This window comes from Brassica oleracea, chromosome C5, assembly GCF_000695525.1.
Source record: "Brassica oleracea var. oleracea cultivar TO1000 chromosome C5, BOL, whole genome shotgun sequence".
Lineage (NCBI taxonomy): Eukaryota > Viridiplantae > Streptophyta > Magnoliopsida > Brassicales > Brassicaceae > Brassica > Brassica oleracea.
Window position 1 is genome coordinate 18280101 of NC_027752.1, and position 27100 is coordinate 18307200.

At 35.1% G+C, this 27100-nt stretch overlaps 3 protein-coding genes across 3 annotated transcripts; 1 reads left to right on the forward strand and 2 right to left on the reverse strand.

Annotated features, from left to right (window-relative positions):
- The first annotated feature begins 5242 nt into the window (after nucleotides 1-5242).
- LOC106344686 lies at nucleotides 5243-6334 on the forward strand. The gene has a single exon (XM_013784008.1). It carries the CDS (start codon nucleotides 5243-5245, stop codon nucleotides 6332-6334), a length of 1092 nt encoding a protein of 363 aa, XP_013639462.1.
- Nucleotides 6335-10123: 3789 nt separating this feature from the next.
- Nucleotides 10124-14374, reverse strand: LOC106344688. The gene is made up of 9 exons (XM_013784009.1): nucleotides 14312-14374; nucleotides 13352-13462; nucleotides 13008-13241; nucleotides 12666-12797; nucleotides 11062-11174; nucleotides 10825-10971; nucleotides 10649-10717; nucleotides 10328-10448; nucleotides 10124-10240 (listed from the first exon to the last, which is right to left on the reverse strand). Exons 2-9 carry the CDS (start codon nucleotides 13442-13444, stop codon nucleotides 10124-10126), a joined length of 1026 nt encoding a protein of 341 aa, XP_013639463.1. The 5' UTR covers nucleotides 13445-13462; nucleotides 14312-14374.
- A 9940-nt stretch (nucleotides 14375-24314) lies between these two features.
- Nucleotides 24315-25719, reverse strand: LOC106293991 (basic 7S globulin-like). The gene is made up of 2 exons (XM_013729616.1): nucleotides 25287-25719; nucleotides 24315-25132 (listed from the first exon to the last, which is right to left on the reverse strand). Exons 1-2 carry the CDS (start codon nucleotides 25699-25701, stop codon nucleotides 24315-24317), a joined length of 1233 nt encoding a protein of 410 aa, XP_013585070.1. The 5' UTR covers nucleotides 25702-25719.
- Nucleotides 25720-27100: the final 1381 nt, after the last annotated feature.

A 27100-nucleotide genomic window follows, 5' to 3' on the forward strand; every position in this document is an offset into this window, starting at 1 on the left:
ACGGAATACATTAATCTATTGTTATATTTGTTTGCAATGATTTAGGTAACTAATTATGGAGGATCTCGATGGCTTTTAAGGAGATACGGATGCAATATAAGACATTTGGAAATATCTATATCTTGGAGGAAAAAAGACGTGGGCTGAAGGTTTAGTTTAGAAAATTAAGGAAATCATATATTCTATATTGCAACCGAGATTCAAGCGAGAATTCAAACTCTCTAGATTGCAACGGAGAATCTGGTTAATTTTGTTAAATTACGAAAAGGACATTAATGAAGTCAGGAAAGAAAACGTTTTGTCCTGCTAACCTTGTGTCTAAACAACAATAATTTTTTTTTTTAAGTTTGCTATCCTTGTATCCAAACAGTACCAAAAGGTACTTCAGTTTTAATAATATAGATACTAATAAAGCAGAATTTCTAATAGGATTATATCTTTATGTTTTTGAGTTATTTACATTGATATGCCATTCTTATTTTTGGAATATTTAATTTTTTTCCCAATATACTTTTCAACCAATGAAATCTTACCATTTTAAATACATTCATAAATCTCACGCTTTAATAAAATCTCAGTGATTAAAAAAAAGTATTGGCCTATCGAATAATTGTGTAGGATATGCAATAAAAATCTTTTTTTTTTTACAATCGACATGCAACATAATCGTTTGGTTAAAAAAAATTGGTGAGTATTTATTTCTTTTGTCAAAAAACAGTTATTTATTTCTTTGTATTTATATATTTTTTAAAATTGTATAGATAATGTTTACAATATATAAATACATGTAGCTAATATAATGACTTCTATTTATATTGTTTTATATACAACTTTCAACTTTGTATTTAAATACAAGTTAAAAAATTACAAAATCTAGTATATACTATTAGAACAGAATTCCTATTATGATTATGCCCTTGCTTTTTGAAGTTATTTACATAACCATGCCACTTCTTATTTATTTTTTAAAAAAACAAAGATTTCTATTAATCAACCAATCAAAAACAAGGATTTTTAAAACCACCTGTTTTTTAGTATTCATAATCTGCTGGATATCTAAAAGTATCTATTTTATAATATTCTGGATATAGAATATTATATATTTTCAAAATAAAGATTTTCAAAACCTGGACACCAATCAATTTGGCATATCGAGTGTAAAAATTGGAAACACAATATATGGTTTGAGAGTTATTATTCATCTGAAATTAGTTAATAGAAATTAATATTTAACTTTGGCAACATTCATTATCGTTGAAAGTAATATCAAATAATAGAGATATATATAATAAGATTTTTCTAAATATGGCATTCAAATTTTAAAAATCAATAAACTTCGTCTATAATATTAGGTATATTGTTAGGCCGAGTAATACAATATATTTTGGATAGTTTTAAATATTTTTACTTACGATGGATCCATCAAACGCCCAAATTAATATAATGTTCCATGGATCTATACTATTAAAACTACTTTATTTCATTTACACTAATAATAAATCAAACTTATTTTAAAAAATAAAAAAAGTATTTTTTCTGATTTTGTTAACTATATTTGTTTAATTATATCAAAAAATTAAAAAAAAGAATTGTAAAATAATAATTTTAACTTTAATTGCATTCATTTAATTTTTTTTTTTTTTAAATTAATATTTCATCGCTTTCAAAACTTCTTTATTCTAATTATAGATATTATGAATTAGCATGAAATTATATACTATTACCTTTATATATCAATAATGATCATCTTAATCATATAAAACAACTACTAAATATATAACAAAACACATTATATATTTTTCATTCAAAAATATATGTTATAAAGTATAATATTTAAAAAAGAGATAATTCCGCCCTTTGAAAGCACAAATCAAAATCTAGACCATCTCTAACCCACCTCTATTTTCTTCTAAAATAGAAAATATCTATTATAGGGGTGGATTTAGTCCAATGTATGTCTTTATAATAGAGTTCCTCTATTTATAGAGGAAAATGTAGAGATCTGTTATTTTCACCTCTAAATATAAAGTCAAAAAGTAACATTCATCTATATTTTCTTCTAAAATAGAGGAACTCTATTATAGAGTCATACATTGGAGCAATTCCACCTCTATAATAGAGATCTCTATTTTAGAGGAAAATATAGAGGCATACATTAGAGATGCTATTATAACAACACACATATATACATATGATTGATTGTATTATTGTAAAGGATAATTAAACCAATTGATATCTAATTTACATTCATATATTCTTATATGCTGCTAGTTTTGTTTCTAGTGATCTAATCTTATAATCATATGGATAATAGATTTTCCAATGGAACTTCTCAATATATTTTACTATATATTATCTTACTTCATTTTTGGCAGAAACAATTCAACTGGGAGTCAGGCCTCACGGAAACTGTCCGTCTAGCCTTCCACGAAAAGACGGCAGATTATTATACGAAGCAGATATATGAGTGGAAGCAGCTATGGCTCAAGGGGAATACACCAAAATACATCAACCCAGCGGTTTGGCTAGAGTTGCAGGAGCATCGGGCGGACCAAGCAACTATAGAAAAATCAATCAAAAATCAGCCAACCACAAGAGCGATTGTGGCGGGAAAAGTGTTTATGTTCACAACCTCGGTTCTTGCAGTATGTCTTCTAAAGAAGATCAACTTGTAAGTTCTATATATATATATTTTTTTTTTTTAATTATTTTTTATATATGTATTGATTAATATTGTATTTAGGTTGAATCAAATGCGGGTAATCCCGTTGATCATCTCGATGTCATGAAAGAGGCGTAAGACTCGGTGCAAACCCAAAAAAAAGAAGCACTTCTTGCTTCTCAGCCTATCTCAGATAATGATTCCTCTGCAGCATCCACGAACATATCCTGAGTTCGAATAAACCAAATGGTGGAACATGTACTTTTTTTTTACCATTGCATTACTATATTAACTTTACAATTAATATTTTTATAGGCGGTTCCAAAGAAGAAAGGTCGTTTGGTTGGTTTGGCTCGGCGTGCTTCTTCTTGTCCTTCCTCTTCACAAGCTCTGTTTGCTCCTCCTAATCCTATGATTATAGAGCAGCTGCAGAACAAGGATGGTCGGATTGGGCGCTGGAGACGCAGAACGCCACAATTCTTGCTGAATTAGCGGATCAAAAAAGACAAATGAGGAGATAATGGAAAAGATGAAGCGTTTGTTTCCTAATGACTTTTAGTTTTCTTTTTATATTAAAAACTTTTAAATGATGTTTTTAATTATGTAAAACTTTTTTCTATAATATTTATTATAAATTATTATAAATTCAGCTCTTTAGATCTTTATTTTACAAAGTAAATATTTTATAAAATACAATTTATAAAAAAAGAAAGAACCGATGGAAACCTATTTCGTCGAAAATTTGTCTGACTATTCCGACCAAATAGTGGTCAGACATTTCCGATGAAACACGTTCGTCAGAATATTATCACGCATATTTTTCGTCGGAATATTCCGACGAACATCTTTCGTCGGAAGTCTCCGACAGATATATTTCGTTAGAATTGATTTTCCGATGATCAGTGCGGTCGGAAATGTGTCTGACAAATTTCCGATGAAGTATATCCCGACGAAAAGAATCATCGGTTGTCCGTCGGAAATAGCCGTTGGTTTCTCTCGGATTTTCGTCACGAATTTTCGACGAACTTTTTTTTTCCGACGAAATCATTCCGACGACCTTTTTCATCGAAATTCGGCAATACCGACGAATATAGCCGTCGGAATTCGCATGTTTCCTTGTAGTGATGGAACTATCTCAATTTGAATGTTCACTAGCGAGCCTATATAATTGGGGGTACAATAAGCTTGGAAGGTATATCAGAAGAACAGTAGTGTTTAGACTCATCACGGCATAATAAGTTTAAAGCTAATAAATAGATTAAAAAAATAAAATTATTTGCTCTTTTTCTTAGGCAATGGAGCAAAATTTGATGCAGCGCATCCTCACTACTAACCGGCGTGTACCGGTTTCGTTGTTTTTTATCTTTCCGTTGGTTTTCTTTGGATTTGGCTTTATCTAGAGTATCTTTTAACTAGTTATAGATAACTATAGAATAGTTAGGATCATATCTTTTATTTGCCTTTATAAGGATTATACCGCTTGTAAAGATCGATACCTTATTATTGAATTATTCAGAGCATTCAAAGTTCATCTAGTTTCTCTTGTTTCGGTATTCTTATTGAATCAACGACAACAGGAAAGTCAGAGAGAGGTTTGGGCATTCTTCGACTAAACAAACCCCCTTTGAGAACTTGTGTTGCGCCAGTTTGGTATCAGAGCAAGGACGTCCGGACAATAATTTTTTTTTTCTCATAATCGTTTCAATTCGTTCAATGACTCCCCGTCGTACTCAAGCGGAACAACCAATGAATGAGTGGGAAGACTTGAGAAGAACTATCCTGACGATGCAGGAAAACTTGCAGGAGATGATTCATGCTTCGTTTCGTGAACTTGCGGAGACGATGTAAGAACGAGACCGTGATCGCGATCGCAACCGAAGGAGACTCCCTTCCGACGATGAAGGGTCCGACGAGGATGACAACCCTTTTGCAGAAGACGGTTATCGGAGAAATAGGGTTGGTTTCCGAGATCGGGGACGTGATGATTGGACTTTGGAGATGGGTTTTAAGGTGGAACTCCCGGAGTTTCATGGTGGTGTGCGTGGTGAAGAGCTACTCGATTGGCTTGTTTCTGTGCAGGAGATGCTAGAATTCAAGCGTGTCCCTGAAGCTCGCAAAGTAGCGCTAGTGGCCACGAAGTTTTGTGGGAAAGCCGCTTCATGGTGGCTTCAACTGAAAGCGACCAGAACTCGTCTGGGTAAATGCAACATTGATTCCTGGTCCAAGCTTGAGAAAGTTATGCGGAAATCTTTCCTGCCCTACAACTTTTAGAGAACGATGTTTACGCATCTGCAGAATATCCGCCAACGATCTCGATCTGTTGACGATTATGCGGAGGAGTTCCCGCTGTTGTTGACGCGTAACGAGATAATGGATATTGAGGTTCAATTGGTCTCTCGATTCATTGGGGGACTACGATCTCAAATTCAAAATGCAATGTCGCAATTTGATCCTCTCACTGTGGCTGAGGCTCACCGCCGTGCGGTTGCGATTGAACTTCAGTTTAAGTCAACATCCTCTGCTTGGAATTCATCATCGTGAACTTGTCAATTTACAGCATCGGGTGAAGGAGCTCAACAAATGTCCAACGCAAAAGAAGCAATGGACACAGGGATGGGAAGAGGAGCTACAACCGGCAAGGCTCCTGCTGCTACCGAGGAGTTGCGCCGTTCTTCAAGGCCTAACGCGCTTCGATGTTATGACTGTGGGGAGACGGGACATCGCCAAATAGCGTACCCCAACAAGACACGTCGTGGCCTCCTCGCCGAAGACACTAAATGGGACGATGACCATGAGGAAGATACTGAGGATTTGATTGAGGAAATTGTCGATGATCGGAACGCAGGAGACACAGGGACACTCCTTATGATCAGACGTGTGTGTCTTGCTCCAATGCGCCAAGATGATCAGCCATGGTTGCGCAACAACATCTTCGCCTCAACATGTACGATTAATGGCAGAGTATGCAGTTTTGCCATTGATTCGGGCAGCTGCAGAAATGTTATCTCCGAAGATGCAGTGAACAAACTGGGCCCGCGCAGGTCAAACCACCCAGCACCGTACAAACTTGTCTGGCTCAAAGAGGGTAAATCTATTCGTGTGAGCCATCGTGTCTTGGTTTCTCTCTCCATTGGAGCTTACTACCACGACAAGGTCTACTGTGATGTCGTTCCTATGGACGTAAGTCATGTGATGTTGGGCAGACCTTGGCAATACGATCGTGAAGTCTTGCATAACGGTCGCAGTAATGAATATTCGTTCTTCTTTGAGAATCGCCGCATTGTACTGCTACCGTCTAAGAACTCTGAACCGACACCAGCGCCGCCTGAGACGAAGCCTCCACCTCACTTACTTGAGGGTACAGGTTATAGTAACACAGTACTGCTATGTTCTTACTCAACGTTCTCACATGAACTTCGTGATGGGGAACTCGTATACGCGCTAGTCGCAATGCCAAGCGCGAACCCGAGTACTGTTACGATCGAACCAGCAATAGCGTCTCTGCTTTCTGAGTTCGATGATGTGTTTCCGCAAGAGCTTCCATTGGGACTGCCACCGTTAAGGGAGATGCAGCACCACATTGATTTGGTGTCAGGCGCTTCCTTGCCTAATCGCCCGCACTATAGACTGAGCCCCCGAGAGCACGAGGAGCTCCGCAAGCAGGTAGAGTAACTGTTAGCTAAGGGACACGTGAGGGAAAGTCTCAGCCCCTGCGTCGTCCCGGCTTTGCTCATCCCTAAGAAGGATGGCTCCTGGCGAATGTGCGTCGACAGCAGAGCCGTCAACAAGATCACTGCGCTACCGTTTCCCTATTCCCCAGCTAGATGATTTATTGGATCAGATTGGGTCTGCAAGGATATTTTTAAAACTTGATCTGAAGAGTGGCTACCATCAGATTCGAATTGCACCAGGTGATGAGTGGAAGACAGCCTTTAAAACTCGCGAGGGTTTATTCGAGTGGCTGGTGATGCCGTTTGGTCGCTCAAATGCGCCAAGTACCTTTATGCACATTATGAACCAAGCACTGCGCCCCTTTATCGGCCGTTTCGTCGTTGTTTACTTCGACGACATACTGGTATTTAGTGCGTCTCTGGAGGAACATATAGATCACTTGCGTCAGGTACTTATGGTTCTTCGTGCTGAAACTCTCGACAAGTGCGAATGGGGTGTCAAGCGAGTGTTGTTTCTTGGATATGTCATCTCGACGGAAGGTTTGTCGATGGATGAAAGCAAAGTCAATGCCATACGGTCGTGTCCAACACCAAAGACGATCTCAGAGGTGGGAAGCTTTCATGGCTTAGCTTCCTTCTACAGGAGATTTGTGTCTCACTTCAGTTCAATCATGGCTCCATTAACTGATTGCATGAAAGGCGGGGCCTTTGAGTGGTCTCCTGCAGCAGCTGAGGCATTCGAAGTGATCAAATTGCGCCTCACGACAGCCCCAGTTTTGGTTCTTCCAGACTTCTCGGCCACCTTTGAACTGCACTGCGACGCTTCCAAGTTGGGCATCGGCGCTGTCCTCAGTCAGAACTCCAAGCCTGGGCGTTCTTTAGCGAGAAGTTGTCAGGAGCGCGTGGCAGATACAGCACTTACGACGTCGAGTTTTACGCAGTGGTTCAGGCGATTCGACACTGGAGACACTACTTGATTCATCGCGACTTCATTATCTTCACGGACCATGATGCTCTTAAGCATTTGGATAGCCAAGTAAAGGTCTCCGCCAGACACGCGAATTGGATCTCGTACCTTCAGCAATTCACTTTTACAACCCGACATAAATCGGGTAAACTGAACCGCGTGGCTGATGATCTCAGTCGCAGGCACACGTTGCTTACCACCTTACATACATCAGTGTCAGGTTTCGCTACTTTCTCTGACCTGTATGAGACAGACCCGTATTTCAGGATAATTTGGACAGAGACAAAGGCACTGATGCGTCACGACTTCTCCATCATTGATGGTTTCCTGTTTAAGGATACTCAATTGTGTGTCCCGTCGTTCAGCCTTCGCCTCAAGATCATCGATGACTTGCACAAAGAGGAACATGTGGGTAGAGACATAACGCTTCAGCTAGTCACTAACTCCTACTATTGGCCTGGATTACGCAGAGATGTCGAGCGATATGTCGAGCGGTGTCGCGCTTGTCAGCTCGCCAAAGGTCACGCGTCTAACGCTGGTTTGTATCTCCCTCTTCCGATACCAACTATGCCCTGGACTGAACTTAGCATGGATTTTTTTTTTGGGTTTACCAAGAACACATAGAGGGAATGATTCGATCTTTGTCGTCGTGGATCGATTTTCTAAAATGGTGCATTTTATTCCCTGTAAGCGGACGACCGATGAAGTAAAAGTTGCCCAGTTGTTTTTCGCAGAGGTTTATCGGTTACACGGCCTACCAGCTTTGATTGTATCTGATCGGGACACGAGATTCCTGAGTCATTTATGGCGTTCTCTCTGGAAGATGTTGGGTACGAGTTTGGATATGAGCACAACTTACCACCCTCAAACTGACGGTCAGACAGAAGTGGTGAACAGATCGCTTGGAAATATGTTTTGTTCGTTGGTGGGAGACAATATCAAGACGTGGGAGTCACGCCTATGTCAGGCTGAGTTCGCGCACAACCATGCTGTTAATAGGAGCTCAGGTTTCAGTCCTTTAAAGGTTGTCTATGGCGTGCTGCCTCGATGTCCGTTGGATCTCGCCCCGCTCCCTGACCTTACGCGTTTCCATGGTGCTGCTACGGACTTTGTTTCTTCATTACAGGAGACTCATAAGCTTGTGTCTCAGAACTTGGAGTCTTCCGCCCAGGTATAGAAAGAACGTGCTGACAAGCGTCGTCGGGAACTCCTCTTTCAGCCAGGTGATTTGGTTTGGGTCGTAATGACCAAGGATAGACTTCCTGCTCGCGAGTATAATAAGTTGCGTTCTCGCAAGATTGGAGCAGATTAATCCTAATGCTTATCGGGTTCAACTGCCGTCACACATCAACACCTCCAACGTCTTTAACGTCAAATACATGTCCAAGTTTCGTGGCGACAACGAGGTTCCAGATTCAGAGACGAATCTTCTCCTACCCGGGGAGACCTGATGCAGCGCATCCTCACTACTAACCGGCGTGTACCGGTTTTGTTGTGTTTTATCTTTCTGTTGGTTTTCTTTGGATTTGGCTTTATCGAGAGTATTTCTTAATTAGTTATAGATAACTATAGAATAGTTAGGATCGTATCTTTTATTTTCCTTTATAAAGATTATGCCGCTTGTAAAGATCGATACCTTATTATTGAATTATTCAGAGCTTTCAAAGTTCATCTAGTTTCTCTTGTTTCGGTATTCTTATTGAATCAACGACAACAGGAAAGTCAGAGAGAGGTTTGGGCATTCTTCGACTAAACAAACCCCCTTTGAGAACTTGTGGTGCGCCAAAATTCCTGAAGTGGGGATCAATTTTTAAACCGAGAGTCGCACACAATATTGGACTATACAATGCATTTTGCAACCTGAAATAGAAAAATGAGACATGTTGATTAGTTACATTCGTAAAATTGCGTATATGTACGTGGCTGTATTTTAAAATTATTATTTTTCATTCATCTTATTTAAAAACATATAACCACTTTTTTAAATAAATTATACAGGGGTATTGAATGATTACAATAAGCTTGGAAGGTATACCAGAAGAACAGTAGTGTTCAACTCATCACCAACTTTGTATTTGGTTCTTTCTTGTTCGAAATCACACAAAAAAATATATATATATAAAACGGCATTATAAGTTTAAGTTAATAAATAGATTAAAAAATAAAATTATTTGCTCTTTTTCTTAGGCAATGGAGTAAAATTCCTCAAGTGGGGATCAATGTTTAAACCGAGAGTCGCATACAATGGACTATACAATGTATTTTGCAACCTGAAATAGAAAAAGGAAACATGTTGATTAGTTACATTCGTAAAATTGCGTATATGTACGTGACTGTATTTTAAAATTATTATTTTTCATTCATCTTCTTTAAAAACATATAACCACTTTTTAAAAAAAAAAATATACAGAGTTATCTTGGTTCCTACCAAAATAGATCCAGACTAGATATATATTAGCAATCTACATTTTTGGTTTACGTGCCTGTTATTTATTTCCGGCGATGCCGAAATTTTAATTCTTTAGTAGTAAAATTCAAACAAATTATTTTTAGAAAAAAAGTAAAGCATTACCTAATTCTAAACTGATTCGTAGTGTGGATTAAATATTTTCAATGAAATAAATGACTAATGAATAAACCTTCAGATAAATATTAAATTAATTATTAAAAATAGATGAAACATGTAACAATAAATGAAATGGTAATGGAACTGTACCTTTCTTCAACAAGGTTAGCTGCAGTTAAATTATCATCATTTCGGTTTGGCATGAAGATTCTCTGCATTATTTAATTAAATCATATGAATCCTCTTTCCCAGTTGATTTATGTAGCATAACTTTTATGTGTATATATTTTGAAAAATAATACCCTTCGTTGAGAAGATTCCCCATGCTCAAATCGACTTTGGTCATTTCTTTGTCGACGCCCCAAAACGTTAAACTGTTGTCAATAAATTTATAATAAATAAAAATTTATAAGAAAAATAATCACAAAACAGTTTCGTTCATCGAACTAAAAATATGGTACATCGATGGGAGCAAATGCTTTCGTGCATGGAAGTCCTTGTGCACGAGCATAGGTTTCGAGGGTAGGGTATCTAATCCCTGGCGTAGGCTGATTTACTCGCTCTTGCACATTTCCTTGATTCCTATAAAATTGAGGACTGTAAATTATAATGTTCTACTATACGTTTTTAAATTTAATAACTGAAGATTTCGACCACAAAATTTTATTTTTTCCCTTCTATTATATTATATTAAATTTAATAACTGAAAAGTGATCGACTAAGTTCGGATTGGATTTAGTTTACAAAAAAAAAAAAAAAAAAAAAAAGTTCGGATTGGATACCTTGTAGAGTTCGATGGCATTTGAGGCAGAGGAAGGGTCACAGAGATCTGATTCGGTACAGAGTTTGTCCTGCATGCATGGAGACACAAGTGATTTGGTAAGTAAATCTAAGTACGTAACAAAAGTAAAATAAAAGCATGAAAGATTTGTGTTTTAAAGTAAAGATTTAATCTTACCTAGCCAAGTTTTTATCCATACTTGGGACCAGACCTCTGTCTTTCCTGTTAGGTAAGACTAATGTAGGCGGTTGCTGGTCATACATGTTGAAAGGTGAAGCAACTAGGCCGTGCTCGTACATCGGTTCTGACAGGTAACTTTGTGATCTGTTTTCGTGAAAATAATATCCATATTAAAACCTGTAGAACAACATGTTACAGATAATATACAAAAATTGGATTAATTTGTTTACATACGAAGGTAATGATAAAAACTGCTCTTGCAGATGATTTGGTAACTCAAAAGATTGAGTCATCACTGGAAGTGCATATCCACTGTTTCCTTCTTCGATTGGTCGTCCATTTTCTAACTGGCTCATGAATATATATTTATCAAAACTAATTTAAAATAATCGATGATAAAAAAAAAAAAGTTTTAGGACCCGTTCATTTCTCCATTTGTCATCTCCATCTAACTGCTCCATCTATGTGATCAATCTAGATGATCTATTCAGATTTTAGGAGCCGTTCATTTCTCTATCCAGATGAACCATCTAAATGAGCCATTTGGATGAATTTTATGTTCGTTTCTTGTTTTTCATTTCCATCCAGATGAGTGTAATAAACAAATTACAAATATACCCTTGTTTGATCTAATCATATGTTTGATATTAATTTTAACTATACTAATTTTTTTATTTACTCTAAAATATATTTACACTGAAATTATTTTAAAATTAGCATTTTCACATTTATAAATTTTTATTTCATATAAATTTATTTATTTTTATTTAAATTTGCATTAAAATTAACTACAACTATAACTTTTAATAAAACTCATAATAAAACTAAAATTTGAAAGATGAAAGCAATGGTAAGCGTGATGTACTCAAATTTAGCAGTTTCAGCGAAAAATATGTTTTTGCGATTTTGGCGGGAAAACACGTTTTGCGGCGGAAAATGTATTCGCGTTTTTACGGTTTTGGTGTGAAAACGTAATTTTACAGTTTTGGCGAGAAAATACGTTTTTGCGGTTTTGGCGGGAAAATGCGTTTTCACTGTTTTGGCAGGAAAACACGTTTTGCAGTTTTGGCGGAAAAATGTAATTTTACAGTTCTGGTGGGAAAATGCGTTTTTGCGTTTTTGGTGAGAAGTCATGTTTTTATGGTTTTGGCGGGAAAACACGTTTTTGTGGTTTTGGCGGGAAAACGCGTTTTATGGTTTTGGCGAGAAAACGTGTTTTTGCAGTTTTTGCGGAAAAATGCAATTTTACGGTTTTGGCAGGAAAACGTATTTTTATGGTTTTGTGGGAAAATACATTTTGCGATTTTTGCGGGAAAATACGTTTTTGTAAAAATCCGCGTTTTTACGGTTTTGACGGAAAAACGTGTTTTTGCGGTTTTGGAGGAAAAACACGGTTTTTCGGTTTTAACGGAAAAAATGTGTTTTGCAGTTTTTGCGCAAAAACGTGTTTTGATGTGAAAGTGAATTTTTGTGATTTTGACGGGAAAATCTGCTTTGGCGAAAAAGTTCAATTTTACGAAAAAATACGATTTTAGCTAAAAATGTGGTTTGTGGTTTTGGTGGGAAAATGCATTTTTGTGATTTTGGTGGAAAATGCGTTTTGTGGTTTTGTCATTTTTCATGAGTGACAAAATAATATTAGGTTTAAGTTTATAATTTGTTAATTACATAAGGGTATAATAGACATTATATCATTTTGACAATCTCATTTCCATCCAGATGATCCAATTTGGATCAGCTGATTTTCAAAATTAAGACTAAATTTTTAAAACTCATTCAGACGAACCATCCAAATGACTTGTACTTTTAATGACTTGTACGATAAACCCCTTACTTACCATTGTAGAGTCATTTGGTTCCTGGAAGGGATTCATTGTGTTTCGATTGAACAAAGATTGCTGATCCAATTGTCCGTTTGTTAAGTATCCTTGTAAACACCCATTTGGATTGCATACTAATGATTGTTGTGGCTGCTTAGAGGAAATGAAAACGAATTTAATTATTTGTATATATGACCCTTGATGGTTTATGTCGAAGAAAATCATTGATGGTTTACTTTTTCTGTCATATAGTAGAAACTCTATCTAGCTAAAGATACTGATGATCAAGAAAAGAAAAGAAAAAAGAAAAAAAAGGGACAAAATTAAGAAAAATAAATAAAAATGTAATGTTCACTTTACCATTGCAAAAACACCTGGCTCTTGCTCAAAAGAATCCAACATGTTTTGATTCAGAAAAAAATGATGATCTGATTGATTTTGCACTAGTGTTAATGTCTCTGGAAATGGGACTAGATTTGGGGATAGCATACACATTGAGGGGTTAGCTTCGGTTATAGCAGAACTATTGATAAATCCAACAGCCTCTCCATCCATATTTTCAGTTTCTTCCAGAAGAGGGTCTTGCAGAAACTCCTTTATATTGCACAAGGCCAACAATTTAACTTTATCAGCATCATCTATACCACAAATAGAGTTTTCATAAAGAAATTAAAATGCGATAAATAAATAGTTGAAAAGTATACCGTCAACGAAGCAAATGGTTCTGGTGACGAGGAGAAGCGCAAAGGACTCAATTGGAATAGTTGATCGTTGAAGATATCGTCATACAAATCCATATTGACTGATTTTCCTGACTAAACGATCGAGAATAAAATGTATGGGCTTGATTAACTTGATATTTACAACAAAAAGATGTATGGTTATGTATTTTGAAATACCGTCAATCTATAAAACAAACAGCAACTGCAATGTTTAAGGAACAACTTAAATTATCGAGTGAAAAAGTTCGACTGAGAATATATTTGCAAAAGCATGTTTGCTATAGAAGGTCTGTATATTTTTGTATCAAATGGCTCAGTTTTGATATTAACTTATTAGAAAACAACAATTTGTCAAAAAAAAAAGAAAAAAATTATCAAATTATCAAAAAAACAACAACAACAATTTGTGTGTTTCTGGAAGAATCTGTGTAAGTATATTATAAATAAATCGACATATATATACAAGAAAAACTTGTGAACACTTTCAAATCCAAAAAAAAAAAAAAATTAGAAACAAGTGAATCGATCAAAATAACAGCATAAGAAATTCATATAAATTTTCACGTTGATATAAATAACGAGATACCAAACAAATTATTTTTTTTTCAAAAGATACCAAACAAAGTATTGAAAGAAAAGAAAACTAAAAACTCATATTCAAGAAATATCAACAACATATAATGATATAACTGAAATCAAAGAAGCCAAAAACTCTTTGGATAAATACAAGCAATGAAGAGAGATTTCCGATGTGATGAAATAGAACTTATATATGTATAATATATATATAAAATATACAGGAGGCCATATATTGAAATTCAGTATGGTTTACACTCTTTTTTTTATCAAAAAGACTAAAGAGTCTGTTGTTTCTTACAAAAAAAAAGTACGTACATAATTTTGTGAAGCACTGAAATGCAAAAAAAAAAAAAAAAACAATACCTCAAAAGACGAACAGAAAGGAGAGACACGTACAGGCTATGGAAAAGTAAATTGAGATATAGTCATTGGAAGAGAGGAAGACATATACGAGAAGAATACCATATATATATATATATCACCCAATGTAAGAAGGTATCAGGCCATTATCATTAGAAATCATTAAAAAAAAAAATCTTTCATCAAAACAAGAATATTATAATAAAAAAAAAATTAAAGAAGCTTTGAAAGATCTAGCCATTTAAGTAAATTCTTTTAAAGAAAATCGCTCAAAATTTAAAATATTTTTATTATAATATTATTATTTTTGATGAGAGATTTTTTTTAGAGATCCTCACTGTATTTTTACGTAATTTATTTTTATAATGACACGTGGTTTATACTTTGTATCTTTTAATTTATTTATTCTTAAAACTTATATAGTGAAAAAAATAAACTAAAATATTCTTTTCATACTTCACTAGTAGCAATATACTTGATATCATACATAACAAAGTATTCTTTTTAAAAATAAAATAAAATATATGTTTATCATATATAACAAAATATACTGTACTAGTTGCAATATATAATTGCTTTTATAGACATGCAAGTATACTAGTGTTTTTGAACCTTTTAAGGTTTACTATTTTCATAGAAACATTTATTTATTAATATTTTCCTTTTTTGCTTAAATTTTGTTATGTGTTTTGGTCAATATTTTTAAATTATATTTTGTTAAATGTTTTTAATATTAAGCTATTCTACAACATGTAATACAAAGTAATATTGCTATGAAATAAGCTTTATACTGAATTAGGGGGTGTCCGCGCTTCGCTCGGAATATTGTTTTATTGTTTTTAAATATGATTTTTTGGATTATGTGATTATGTGGATGATGTGATTATTTGTGAAGAGCATTATTTTGTGTTTTATTATGTTATGTAGTAGTAGATAATAAGTTAATATATTATGTGTATGTCTTTTTAATAATGTGTTGTTGTGTGTATAATATTACTTATTAGAGGTGAAGTGAACTTCTGATGTAAAACATATTGAATTTCAATACTTTTGCATTTAGGCATTTGTTGATTTTATGATTAACGGCGTCAAAATTGTATTTTAATTTTTCACATTTTTCACATTACTTTTTTCAGATGTTTTTTGCACTCTCCCCATATTTTATCCTTGAACCGTCACCATCTATATATTTCGTTTACCTTTCCGATGTGCAGAGATTCTCACCATCACTGAGAAAAGACTTACCTCCGTGCTCTTGTTTTTCCTCACATTCTTCTTCTGTGAGATTATCTGGTATTTGTTATAAATCACGCATATTAGTTCCATGTTGTGCGGTTGTTTCTTACAAAGTTGTAGGTTATTTCAGTCAATATTGGTCTTTTTTTCCTTAGATTTTGGCTAATTTTAGAAACTACATCTCGTTGGGTAAAGTTAGAGTTTAGCTGTCTTTCTCGTCGTTGGTTTACCGTCGCTAGTCTCTGCTGTCTTGGGTTGGTTTTTGGTGATCTGACTTTTATGCTCTTTTTCATAGTTCGAGGATGGCTCCCCAATTTGTTGATTTCATATCGTCTCCGTTTATCTCTTTATTATCTCATCTCGTTGCACCTTCATAGCTGATCACGTCTCTGGTGGCTCTCTCTTTCGCCATATTTTCTACTCCAGGGTTGGATAGTGTTTTTCTCTATGTATGCTTTGTGCGCTTGGAAGATTGTTATGGTTTCAAGCTTGAGCTCTGATTTCTCAGTGGTTGGCTTCCATTCCTCCCCACTCATGCTGTTTATCTTTTTCTCATGCGTCTCTTTGTGTAGGTGTGCAGAGTTAGTTTTTCGAAGCTTTGGTTTCTTCTATTCAGACCTTTGTGATTCTTTGTTGGCATGGGCGCCTTTATGTGCTTGTTTAGTTTGTAATGTGCTTCTTACCTCTTAGGTGGTGGTTGTGCTTCCGGTGCTTTAGGCATGCGTCTTCTTGTTTCGTGGTAACTTTGTTCATCCGATGATTATTATTTCTCTAACCCGCTTCACATTACTTTTTTCAGATGTTTTTTGCACTCTCCCCATATTTTATCCTTGAACCGTCACCATCTATATATTTCGTTTACCTTTCCGATGTGCAGAGATTCTCACCATCACTGAGAAAAGACTTACCTCCGTGCTCTTGTTTTTCCTCACATTCTTCTTCTGTGAGATTATCTGGTATTTGTTATAAATCACGCATATTAGTTCCATGTTGTGCGGTTGTTTCTTACAAAGTTGTAGGTTATTTCAGTCAATATTGGTCTTTTTTTCCTTAGATTTTGGCTAATTTTAGAAACTACATCTCGTTGGGTAAAGTTAGAGTTTAGCTGTCTTTCTCGTCGTTGGTTTACCGTCGCTAGTCTCTGCTGTCTTGGGTTGGTTTTTGGTGATCTGACTTTTATGCTCTTTTTCATAGTTCGAGGATGGCTCCCCAATTTGTTGATTTCATTTCGTCTCCGTTTATCTCTTTATTCTCTCATCTCGTTGCACCTTCATAGCTGATCACGTCTCTGGTGGCTCTCTTTTTCGCCATATTTGCTACTCCAGGGTTGGATAGTGTTTTTCTCTATGTATGCTTTGTGCGCTTGGAAGGTTGTTATGGTTTCAAGCTTGAGCTATGATTTCTCGGTGGTTGGCTTCCATTCCTCCCCACTCATGTTGTTTATCTTTTTCTCATGCGTCTCTTTGTGTAGGTGTGCAGAGTTAGTCTTTCGAAGCTTTGGTTTCTTCTATTCAGACCTTTGTGATTCTTTGTTGGCATGGACGCCTTTATGTGCTTGTTTAGTTTGTGATGTGCTTTTTACCTCTTAGGTGGTGGTTGTGCTTCCGGTGCTTTAGGCATGCGTCTTCTTGTTTCGTGGTAACTTTGTTCATCCGATGATTATTCTTTCTCTAACCCGTTTTTTTTTTCTTTATGTGCAGGTGCTTGATCGCGATCCTTTCTGTTCTGGAGATCGTTTTGTCTCATATTTTATCATTTTACCTTTTTCTGACATCTGTTTTTTCTAATCAAGACATTCTATGGTAAGATGAGATAAATTAGTCTTCTTTGTTGATATATTTTCAGCTCCAAACCTTTATTAAGTTGGTGTTACTATCGTATTATTCTTTTGTTCTATGATTGTGGAAGTCTTAAGTTTAGATTATGTATTGCACTCTAGTTTCTTCTTATTAGTTTAGTCATTTTGTATTTTTAATAGTTAAATAAATATATAATTTGTAAATAAAATAATAAAAAAGATAAAAATTAATAAAATAACAAAAATATGTTATTTTTAGTTGTGAATAAATTAAATATTTAAAATAAATTTTTATTATTTTATTTATTTTTTTATTCAACTTGAATTTTAGTGAACAATAAAATAGATTATCAAACTTCATACAATAATAGTTAGTGCGAAAAAGATTAGATAGTGCACAATTAGAAAGTATTTGGTCAAATTACAATACTCTAAAAGAAAATGACTTAAAATATAAAAAAAAGTATATGGATGACACGTGTCGCAAAACTCCTATGCCACTTGTCAGAAGGGAAAAAACCAACTTTATATATATATATTATTATTTTTTTGACTAAAAACTTTATACTGATTATCATTTGTCAAATAGAAACTAATTTAGTCGCAACGAGGAAAGTCTATGGAATTAATGACATAATGTATATTTAGTTCTTTTTAACACTCAGAAAAGTCCCAGTTGAAAAAGATGATGAGTGAGACTAACTAGTTGATACACTCATTGATATTTTGACATAAAATGTCAAATTTTGTTTGTTGTTGTTAAAAAAAAAAAAAAGAAGAAACGTTTGTTTTGTTTTGCTTTTTTTTTCTGCACAAAACTAATGTTATTAAAGGTAATTTAATTTTTAAAGAGTAAAATAAGATATGTTACGGAAAAGCATGGGAAGTTATGCAAGGAGATAATGATTGTTACACGTGTTGTTACCACTGTATTCTACTACTACCCAATCAGTTGTCTTTCATATCTTATGACAGCAACTTGTGATCTAACACAAGTCACACAATAATATCTAGCTTGACCTCTTTATCTAAATATTTGCAACCATTACCCTCTGATTTTCTTCTACAGCAGCCGTTACTCTTTTAACTTTTTTTAGGATTATGCAATTTTACCATATTTATGCGTTTGTCAAAACACAGTATAAACCTTTTATAATATTGTCCTTAGATAAAAAGATAAAAGTAATGAGATTTTTTTCCTTACTTTTTATTTCTCGTAACACCCCTTTTGAATGTGAAACAATCATATAAAAATTATTAATTAGGTGTAATTTAATTAAAGCATTTTTTTTTCAGTAGAAGCAGTTTTAAAATATTTTTTATATAATTTTAGCCTTTTGACATAAAGACAAAATCCGCCTACAGAAATTCGGAAAGTCCCACTCTACAAAGTATTTGAACTTATTGGGTTTCCGGAAAAATACCCAAACTATTTTGTACTGTACAGACAAATACAGAAAAAAAATTAGGAGGAGGTGTATTTAGTTTAGAATTTTAGGTGATTTATATCAAAATGACAAATCTACTATTATTAAAACATAAATTTTAAAAAAAACTCATTTAAAATCCAGTGTTATTGAACTTGATATTTTATAAAATATTCTGAAATCCACTGTTATTAAAAATATTTTAAGTTGTGGAATTTTAAATTTTGTAAGAGATTTTAGAGTGTTTGAGTGGAATTTCTTAATTAAAAAAATTTAAACTCAAATCTCATAGTTTTATGTGATATTCTAGATTGGTTTAACAAAAATCATTTTATTCATCTAAAACCTCATCAATAATCAAATCACCTCAAATTTTAGATTGAATATACCCTTTTAAAGAATTTTTAGCTATATCAGTTTTTGAATACACAAATTAAGTAACCATCGCCATGCATCTATATTAGTCTCGCGAGTAACAAACATTGGCAAAAGTTTTGTTTCAAGCCTAATAGCTGAGTTAAAAACTAATCCACGTACCAAATTTATATATAATAAATAAAGAACCGAAAATACTTAAACTAAAATTAAACCAACCCGTAATTAAAATTGAACCATAACCCCAAAAATTGCATAACAAAAACATTAAAATCTTCGAATTAGGGCAGAAACACGTTTTTCGTTGGGGAAAAGAGCTTCTCTTCGGACACTCTATAATGTCTTTGATGCAGGATATGTTCATATTGTCTTGGAATCTTGGTCTATTCTTAGACTATGAGTTTTTTTGGGTCTACTTTTAGATTATGAGTTCCTTTTTTTTTAGATTATGAGTTTCTGCTTTATAGTTTAGGGAATTTTTATTCTTTAAACATCTACATTTTATGCTTTCATTCACTTATACTATGGCCATGTTCGTTCCTTGAACGCAACGTCAAAGGGCAGCGACATAAGGGCATCATTAACCCCGGAGTTCTTAACTCATGATTTGATATTTTTTTTGTTTTTTTTTTTGTTTTTTACACTTTTCGGCTAAAAGATGGTTCTTATATCTCTTATTTAAAAGACGGTTCTTAACTTTTCTTAGTTAAAATCTAAGAAAAGTTACAAACCGTCTCTTAGCCGAATTTAAGAACCCCAGTTAAAAGACTGGGGTTAATGATGGTCTAAAATAACAAACATGAGAGAGAAATTTTGTTACAGTGTTATTATATTAATTACTCCTTCTGTTCTAATATGATGTATATTTTAAAGTTTTCACACATATTAATAAAACATGTAGAAAATACATAGTTTTTATGATTATTTTTTCCTCATAAATTTAAACCAATGAGAATCCAATAAATGCAATTAATTTTTTTAAAATTTACGATTAATCATTATTATTTAATACGCATTGAAAATACAAAAATATATCTTTTTGAAACACATTTTTTTCTAAAACATGTAACAATATGAAACGGAGAGCGTATATGGTTACCGTCGCGAGATGTTTTCACCATTTTAGGGTTGCTTCAAAATTCAGTGATTCCGTCAGATTTGTCACATGTCGCTTGCAACAATCTTTTGTACTTTTTTTTTATAAATGAGTATCATGGTCCCACTGAGGTGGTCCAGACTAGAGACCGAAGCGACCAAGGACCTAGCTTGCACTGGTCACCATGTGGGTCACCGTGAACAGTCTTCGGTCTCGGGCACTGGAGTTCCGCATGTGAATTCCCCAGTGGCCAAGATTCGAATCCGGGTGGCGGAACTCACCGCCGTGAGCTCTTTACCACCAAAGCTAGAAGCCTAATATAATAATTTCATTAACCAACCAAAACCGAAAATCTCGGTATTCGTACATTGCTGGTGACCGAGAAAACAACAGTGCTAGGTTACAAATATCTAAATTTAATAAGCAAAACTTGGAAGAGAATGAGGATAAATCGGTATAGGAAAAAGACTGAGAAGCACGCTCCTCTCTACCGGTGAACTCCGGCGAGTGCAAAACAGAAAACGGCAGTTCACGGAGCCGGTATGTCCAAAACCAGCCCTCGATCTGCCGCCAATCATCGTCAGCAAGCCACCAAGAGTTGTCGCCCGGCCACAGCGGCTTCATACGATAAACTACTCCGAAACCCTAATCTCCGCCTGCTGCTCAAGATTCATCCGTCGCAAGGGTCCAAGCCACAGCATGCAACCCTTCACTCAAAACGGTGAGGAGGAGAAGCCGAACCGGCCAGAAACACACCACGGGAACCGCCATCCTAAATGGTAGATCCACCGACACTTGCTCTCTCATCGATGACCGAGACAAGACTACTCCCCATGACTAACTATGTGGCCTCCTAGTCGTCCTTTAACCAGGAGAGCAACATTGATAACTTCTGTGTGACAGCACAAATGTCACCGTATCTACTACACCAACTTTGACGTTTACGATTTGGTTTTTCCTTTTTAATATCTAGGATAATTATCAACTTATTAGACCATCTCCAATGTATTCCTCTATTTTTATCTCTAAAATAGAGGAACTCTATAATAGAGATGAGTTTTACTTCAAAGTATTTCTCTAAAATAGAGATCTCTACATATATATAGAGCAAAATATAGAGTAATGTTATTTCTTCCTCTATAAATAGAGGAAAAAATATCAATCTCTATTTTAGAAGTAAAAATAGAGATGGGTTGGAGTAATTTTGCTTGTAAATGCTATTATAGAGGTAGAAATAAAGGTGGGTTGGAGATGCTCTTAGATAATTAACGTAAGTGTTTTCTAATTAGGATTTTTGGTTTTCTATATAAGGCATAGCCTTGACATGTTTTAATAATAAGAATACTTTTACAATTTCCTAACCTCTCTAAATAACTTTCTGCCAAGCAAGCCATTATTATCAAAGATCTCATGTTCTTCGAGCTGAACCTTCTTCCTACTTGATCAACTCCTAGGTCTGTGAATCCCCTTCTTTCTAACCTGCAAGTAGGGTTACTAGTTTGGAACCTATACTCGGATATCCTATCTCATTCTGCCATAAAATAAAAAATAAAGATAACTTCTGCCATCAGAGAATCGTCTTTCCTAGGGAACTCCGCTCCTTGAACTCTACTCGATCCGCTTCAAGGAGAGAGAAACACTTCTAAATTTACTGGACGACGACTAAACCAACTCGTATCTCAAGATCCGAACGAGGGAGACAACATCGGTGACCAGCAATGGAGCCAGACACCGTAAAGCCTCCGCTAGCGACGAAGCGGGATTTACTTTTTGAGAGAAAAGGGTTGAGTGCGGGTGTATCACAAAAGACACTCAAAGGACACGTCTTGAATGTTTTTCAATCTTTTGTAGTTTGAAACATAGAATTTTGATTTGTTGCTGGCCTGTCACTTTAAATCCATTTATTTATTTTGATTGTACGTCGTCCTTGCACTGCGTTCAGAAAACGAGCATGACCTGTATAGTTTTGTATTTTTCTTTTATCCTACTACATTTTCCGCTCCACGATGAGTAAAATATTATTTTGTCCGAGGAATCCTCTGTTAGACCTAATTACTAAGCTTAATGACTCAAATAATAGATGGCAAAATGTGAAAACGAAATGGGCCTACGGATTCTTATAAAAAGCCTTGTTGGCTTTAATGAAATGAAGTTAACAACATCCCACATCGGTTGGGAGAGTTGATTTTGAGGAGTATATATATGTCTTCATGACATGAGAGGTTAAACAGCTCAGAGGAAGAGAGAGCTCCCCACGCGCGCGCCGCCGCCGCTGTCCGGCTCGGCTTGGGCTTGGGCTTGGGCTTGGGCTTGGGCTTGGGTGGAGGGCCTTTGGCCCGATAAGAACTATTCTTTTTGGACCAAGTTAAGCTCAACGTTTTGCCAGTTATTTCGGGAAAAAATAGTATACAATTTTATTTAAAACGACAAGTAGTTTGTCTAAAAATTAAAAAACGTCATGCATGTTATCCTCTCGAAAATTTAAAACGAGATAAGAGAGAGTCTTGAGGAAGAAGTTTCGGAACTCAACTTCCCTCGATCTCCGCGAGATTCTCGCCCACGTGCAGCAGCTGTTGCGGGAAGTGGGTCTTCTCCGGCTCTTTAAATATCGTCTCTCCTCTTTCTTCATTTCTTAATTTTTTTTTTCTAATCGAAATCCAATAGCAAAAAATCCCTCTGCGTAAGTCTATATTGCGAGAGTGTTTCGTAGAGTTTATAGTTCGATAGGGCGATCACGAGTGAGGCGTGATTCGTCTGCCATGGTTGTATCCTGGGACTCTATATTCGTACAGTCCCGTCTCACTAACGGAACGAATATTTTGAGTTAAGGAAAGAGATCATATCTCGCCTCCATGTCTATTTGGGAATACGGTTTCTTATCGTCCTCGTATTCATTTTTCTATATTCGTCTATTTCCTTAACTTCGCTTTTATTATATCGTTTACATCGGTCCGGTTTTCCGGCTTTTACATCCTCCACCAACATCTCTTAAATTTCATCCTGCCTCCGCATCTCTTAAATTACTTCATATGAATTGCTTAATGTGTTAAGCATTGAGAGACGACAAAGAAGGTGAAATGTGAAAATGAAAATGTTTTGTTATTCTTTATAAAGTTCATTACTCTGTTTATATAATTTCTTTTGTCAGCAATTACGCTGTTTATATATGCAGATCGTTTACAAGAACCGGTTAAACAATCATTTTATACTAAACCAATCACATACAATTTTGATCAACTGTAATACCTTTCCTCAAGGTGGCATGCATAACAAGGAGAATGTCATCTTGCGTATACAGGTCTAAAAATGGCTAGATATCATGGTTTGGTGAAGAGATCCGCTTATTTATTATCCATGCGAACATGAAGTGCCTTAATCAAACCATTCAAAACCACTAAGAAGGTGAAATGTGAAAATGAAATTGTTTTGTTATTCAGTTACAGAGTTTGTTACATGTTTACATACACATTGGTTTACAAGAACCGACTAAATACTCGGTTTATACTAAACCAATCATACAACTTCGATCAACTTTAGTAAGAGCAATTTAGGGGGTGATTGGTAGTTGCCGTAGGTGCTGTCTACAGCCATATTTATTTCTAAAGCACCAAATTCAGAACAATCAAGCTTTAAATTTTTTTTTGAAACCACAGCTCTAGAAATAACCTACAGCTGTACAAGTGCTCTGCAGAGCCAAATATCCAAAGCAATTTTTTAGTGCTTTCATAAAATTTTACAACAATAAAATTTAAAGTCACAGCAAAAAATCTACAGATTTTTTTTTACAGCAAAAATTTTAAAGCTAGAGCCATTATCAATCGGACCCTTAGTATGTAAACAAATATTTCGAATAACTCGGGTCAAATTCTGCTCGTCTAACTACCTCCGTTTCATGGTTTGAAAGAAAAAAGGTTCTATCTTAAATATATTTGTGTGAATGCAAGATCTGGTGTACTTTCTTAACGAAATTCAACGGATTGAAAACGACAGTGGTACATCTCGTTGGCATTAATTTATTTGAAAGGAAAATGATATATATGTATGCCTCACAACATCGATTATAGATAATGTGCATTACATACCAAATAACCTAGCAATTGAGCAAGAAGTGTTATGAAGCAAAAGAGAAGAGGAGAAAGAAAACTTGGAAGCTTTGAGATCAAACTGCACCAAATTATCCTCCATCTGAAAACCTCCGATCAAAATCGGGTTCTTCGGGTTCACACCTCCGTCCACAAACCCTAAACAAACCACATCTTTACTAACCTTCACCAGAGAATTCGAACCGTGGATCATCCATTTAGCCCCTCCACTCATCACCAGGTCGATCACTGGAACTCCACGCCCTCCATCTGAGTGGAAGCACGCACTGAAAGGCTTCGCCGTTGGAGCTTTATCCATCTTGACACTTCCAACAAAGGCTGTGACCAGAGCCTTGTAAACGGAGCTTTGCAATACCGTGTAAGGAGCCAGAGTGCATATCTTTGTTGGTCCATGGAGAATAGGAATAGTCTTACCACCAATTTCAATGGACTTCACATCGATTAAGTACTCACCTTTGTTATTACCGATCAGAGGAGTGGATGCAAAGATCTTAGAGACATCTTTAAGGTAAGGGAGATAGTAAAAAGGACCTCCACCGATCCAAAGGCCACCAGGATAAGACTCCATCCCTTCCGTGGAAGGCAAGCAAAGCGACATCTTTGGAGGGAGCTTGTACATTGGGACGAGCTGCGAGGGAATCGATAAGTGGTTGTTACCGAAACCAATGTATCCACCGAAAGCCTTAGGGATAGGTTTCAAGGCAGTAGCATCGTCTGTGCAAGTCAACGTCAACGTCGAGATCTTTCCGGTGTCCATGACGAATACTCCCTCAGGGGTGTAAGATAAATCTAAGGTGTCTCCAGTGGCGGATGGAGGAATGTAAATAGGTGGGGGCACGTATATATAAAATATTTTTCAGTTGGAGGCATTTCATAGACACCATAAGAATTACCGAAGAAAATTTTAAAATGAGATGGGGGCACGTGAACCCATACCCTTGGCCGTACGTCCGCCCCTGGGTGTCTCGGAGGAGCCTGGCATTGACTGGTCGAGCCGACAACGATGTTGAAACGTATTTACGACAGGTGGGCTTATTGTTGGTAATGTTCTTGGGACATGAAGTGTTAGGGTTTGCGAATTTGCATCTTGTGGAGTCGCATCTGATGGAGTGGTAGGAGGTAGATTTGACGGCGGTGGCGCAGTTTAGAAGTAACGGCGCGGCTCCGTTGAAGTCAATGACGAAGTCCCGGCTGAAAGCCGTGCCGACGGCCAAAGGCAAGGAGTAGAGCTTTGTGGCCTTGTCTTTGTAAATAGGGTGCAGAAACGCTTGAACCTTTGGTTCTCGAAAAGACTCTGATGTATTTGCTAGGCAGAGAAGGATTAGTGAAAGCAGTGAGAAGCTCAAACGAAAAGCCATTTTTTTTTATGTTTAAACTCTGTTACTTGGAGATGTGATAGTGTGATGCGAGTCACTATAACTAAACATCATGTATATTTATAAAATGATATGGTCCCTCTTCGTTTCTCTTTCCATTTGACATATCCGGTAGCTTTTGACATTTGAATATGAATATCTGCCTTAGAAGCATCTTACCATGTGGTCTCATTTAGTTATCATATCAGAATTTTATATAAAAATGTTTCATATATGTTTATCGAGATTCACATTTTTCGGAGATAGTTATTTTTGAATAAACTGTTTAATATTGCTAGTGGAAAAAAGTTTGACCAAGTATGTACTCAAGTGAAAGAGAGTTCTAATCATCTTATATATTAAAACAGAAGTCTAAACCTTGATTCATGTGTGATTTTTTTAAAAAAAATTGATCTAATGGACCTATTCCTAGAAAGTCATGTTACATTTAATCTCTAATCTTATCATTTAAATTTTGGACATACTAGCAATTTTTATTGGGCTATTAATAATTGAATTTAAACGATAGATAATCCATTGGATTTATAAATATTATAAATTAAATATATTTAATTTAATGTTATAATAGTATACCTCCATATGTTAAATATTTAAATATTTGTCGATGTTAACTTTTAAAATTATAAAGATTTTTTTTTAAAGTTAATCTTTACTACCTTAAACCAATGAAAACAAATTTTAAACTATATAGTTTTTTTTAAAAATTAAACAAAAACTAAATGTTTAATTATTTACTCGATAATATAAATCTATGAAGCGGAAATTTTAATTTTTTAAAAAATTTCTAAATTTGTGAAATGCTACAATATCTTTGAATATGAAAATAAAACAATATTTTACTAATCTTTATATATATAGTTACGATTTTAATAATAAAATAATAATCCGAAAATATATATATAGAAGAAGATACAAATACATGTGAAAGTTTGAAACAATCTATTCAATGAAAAAATATAACGTAAACTTATTATGTTTTAAAAATTGATAAACACATATATATTATAATATATATCAATTTAGAATTGAAAAAAAAATATTTATATAAAAATAAATGAAAACAAAAATCTGCGCGGTTGTGCGGATCCAGATCTAGTTCTACTTTTAGAAAGAGTAAGATATTGTGGATTAACCGTTTCCACAAAACCTTGTATTATGAACAATTTAAGCAAAAACATATTATTGAGATTTTGGTGAACAAAAACAAAAAGTAGTATTTTTAACACCACTTTCTAATTAAATTTTCTGAAAGTAGCAACTTCTAGTCCTTTAATAATTGTGACCAATTAATTAAACCATCCCCGCTCTGGTCTGATCCCAGTCCCGCTCCACGCTTCTCGAAAGAGTCAACAAAAAATATCTACTTATATTACTTTATAAT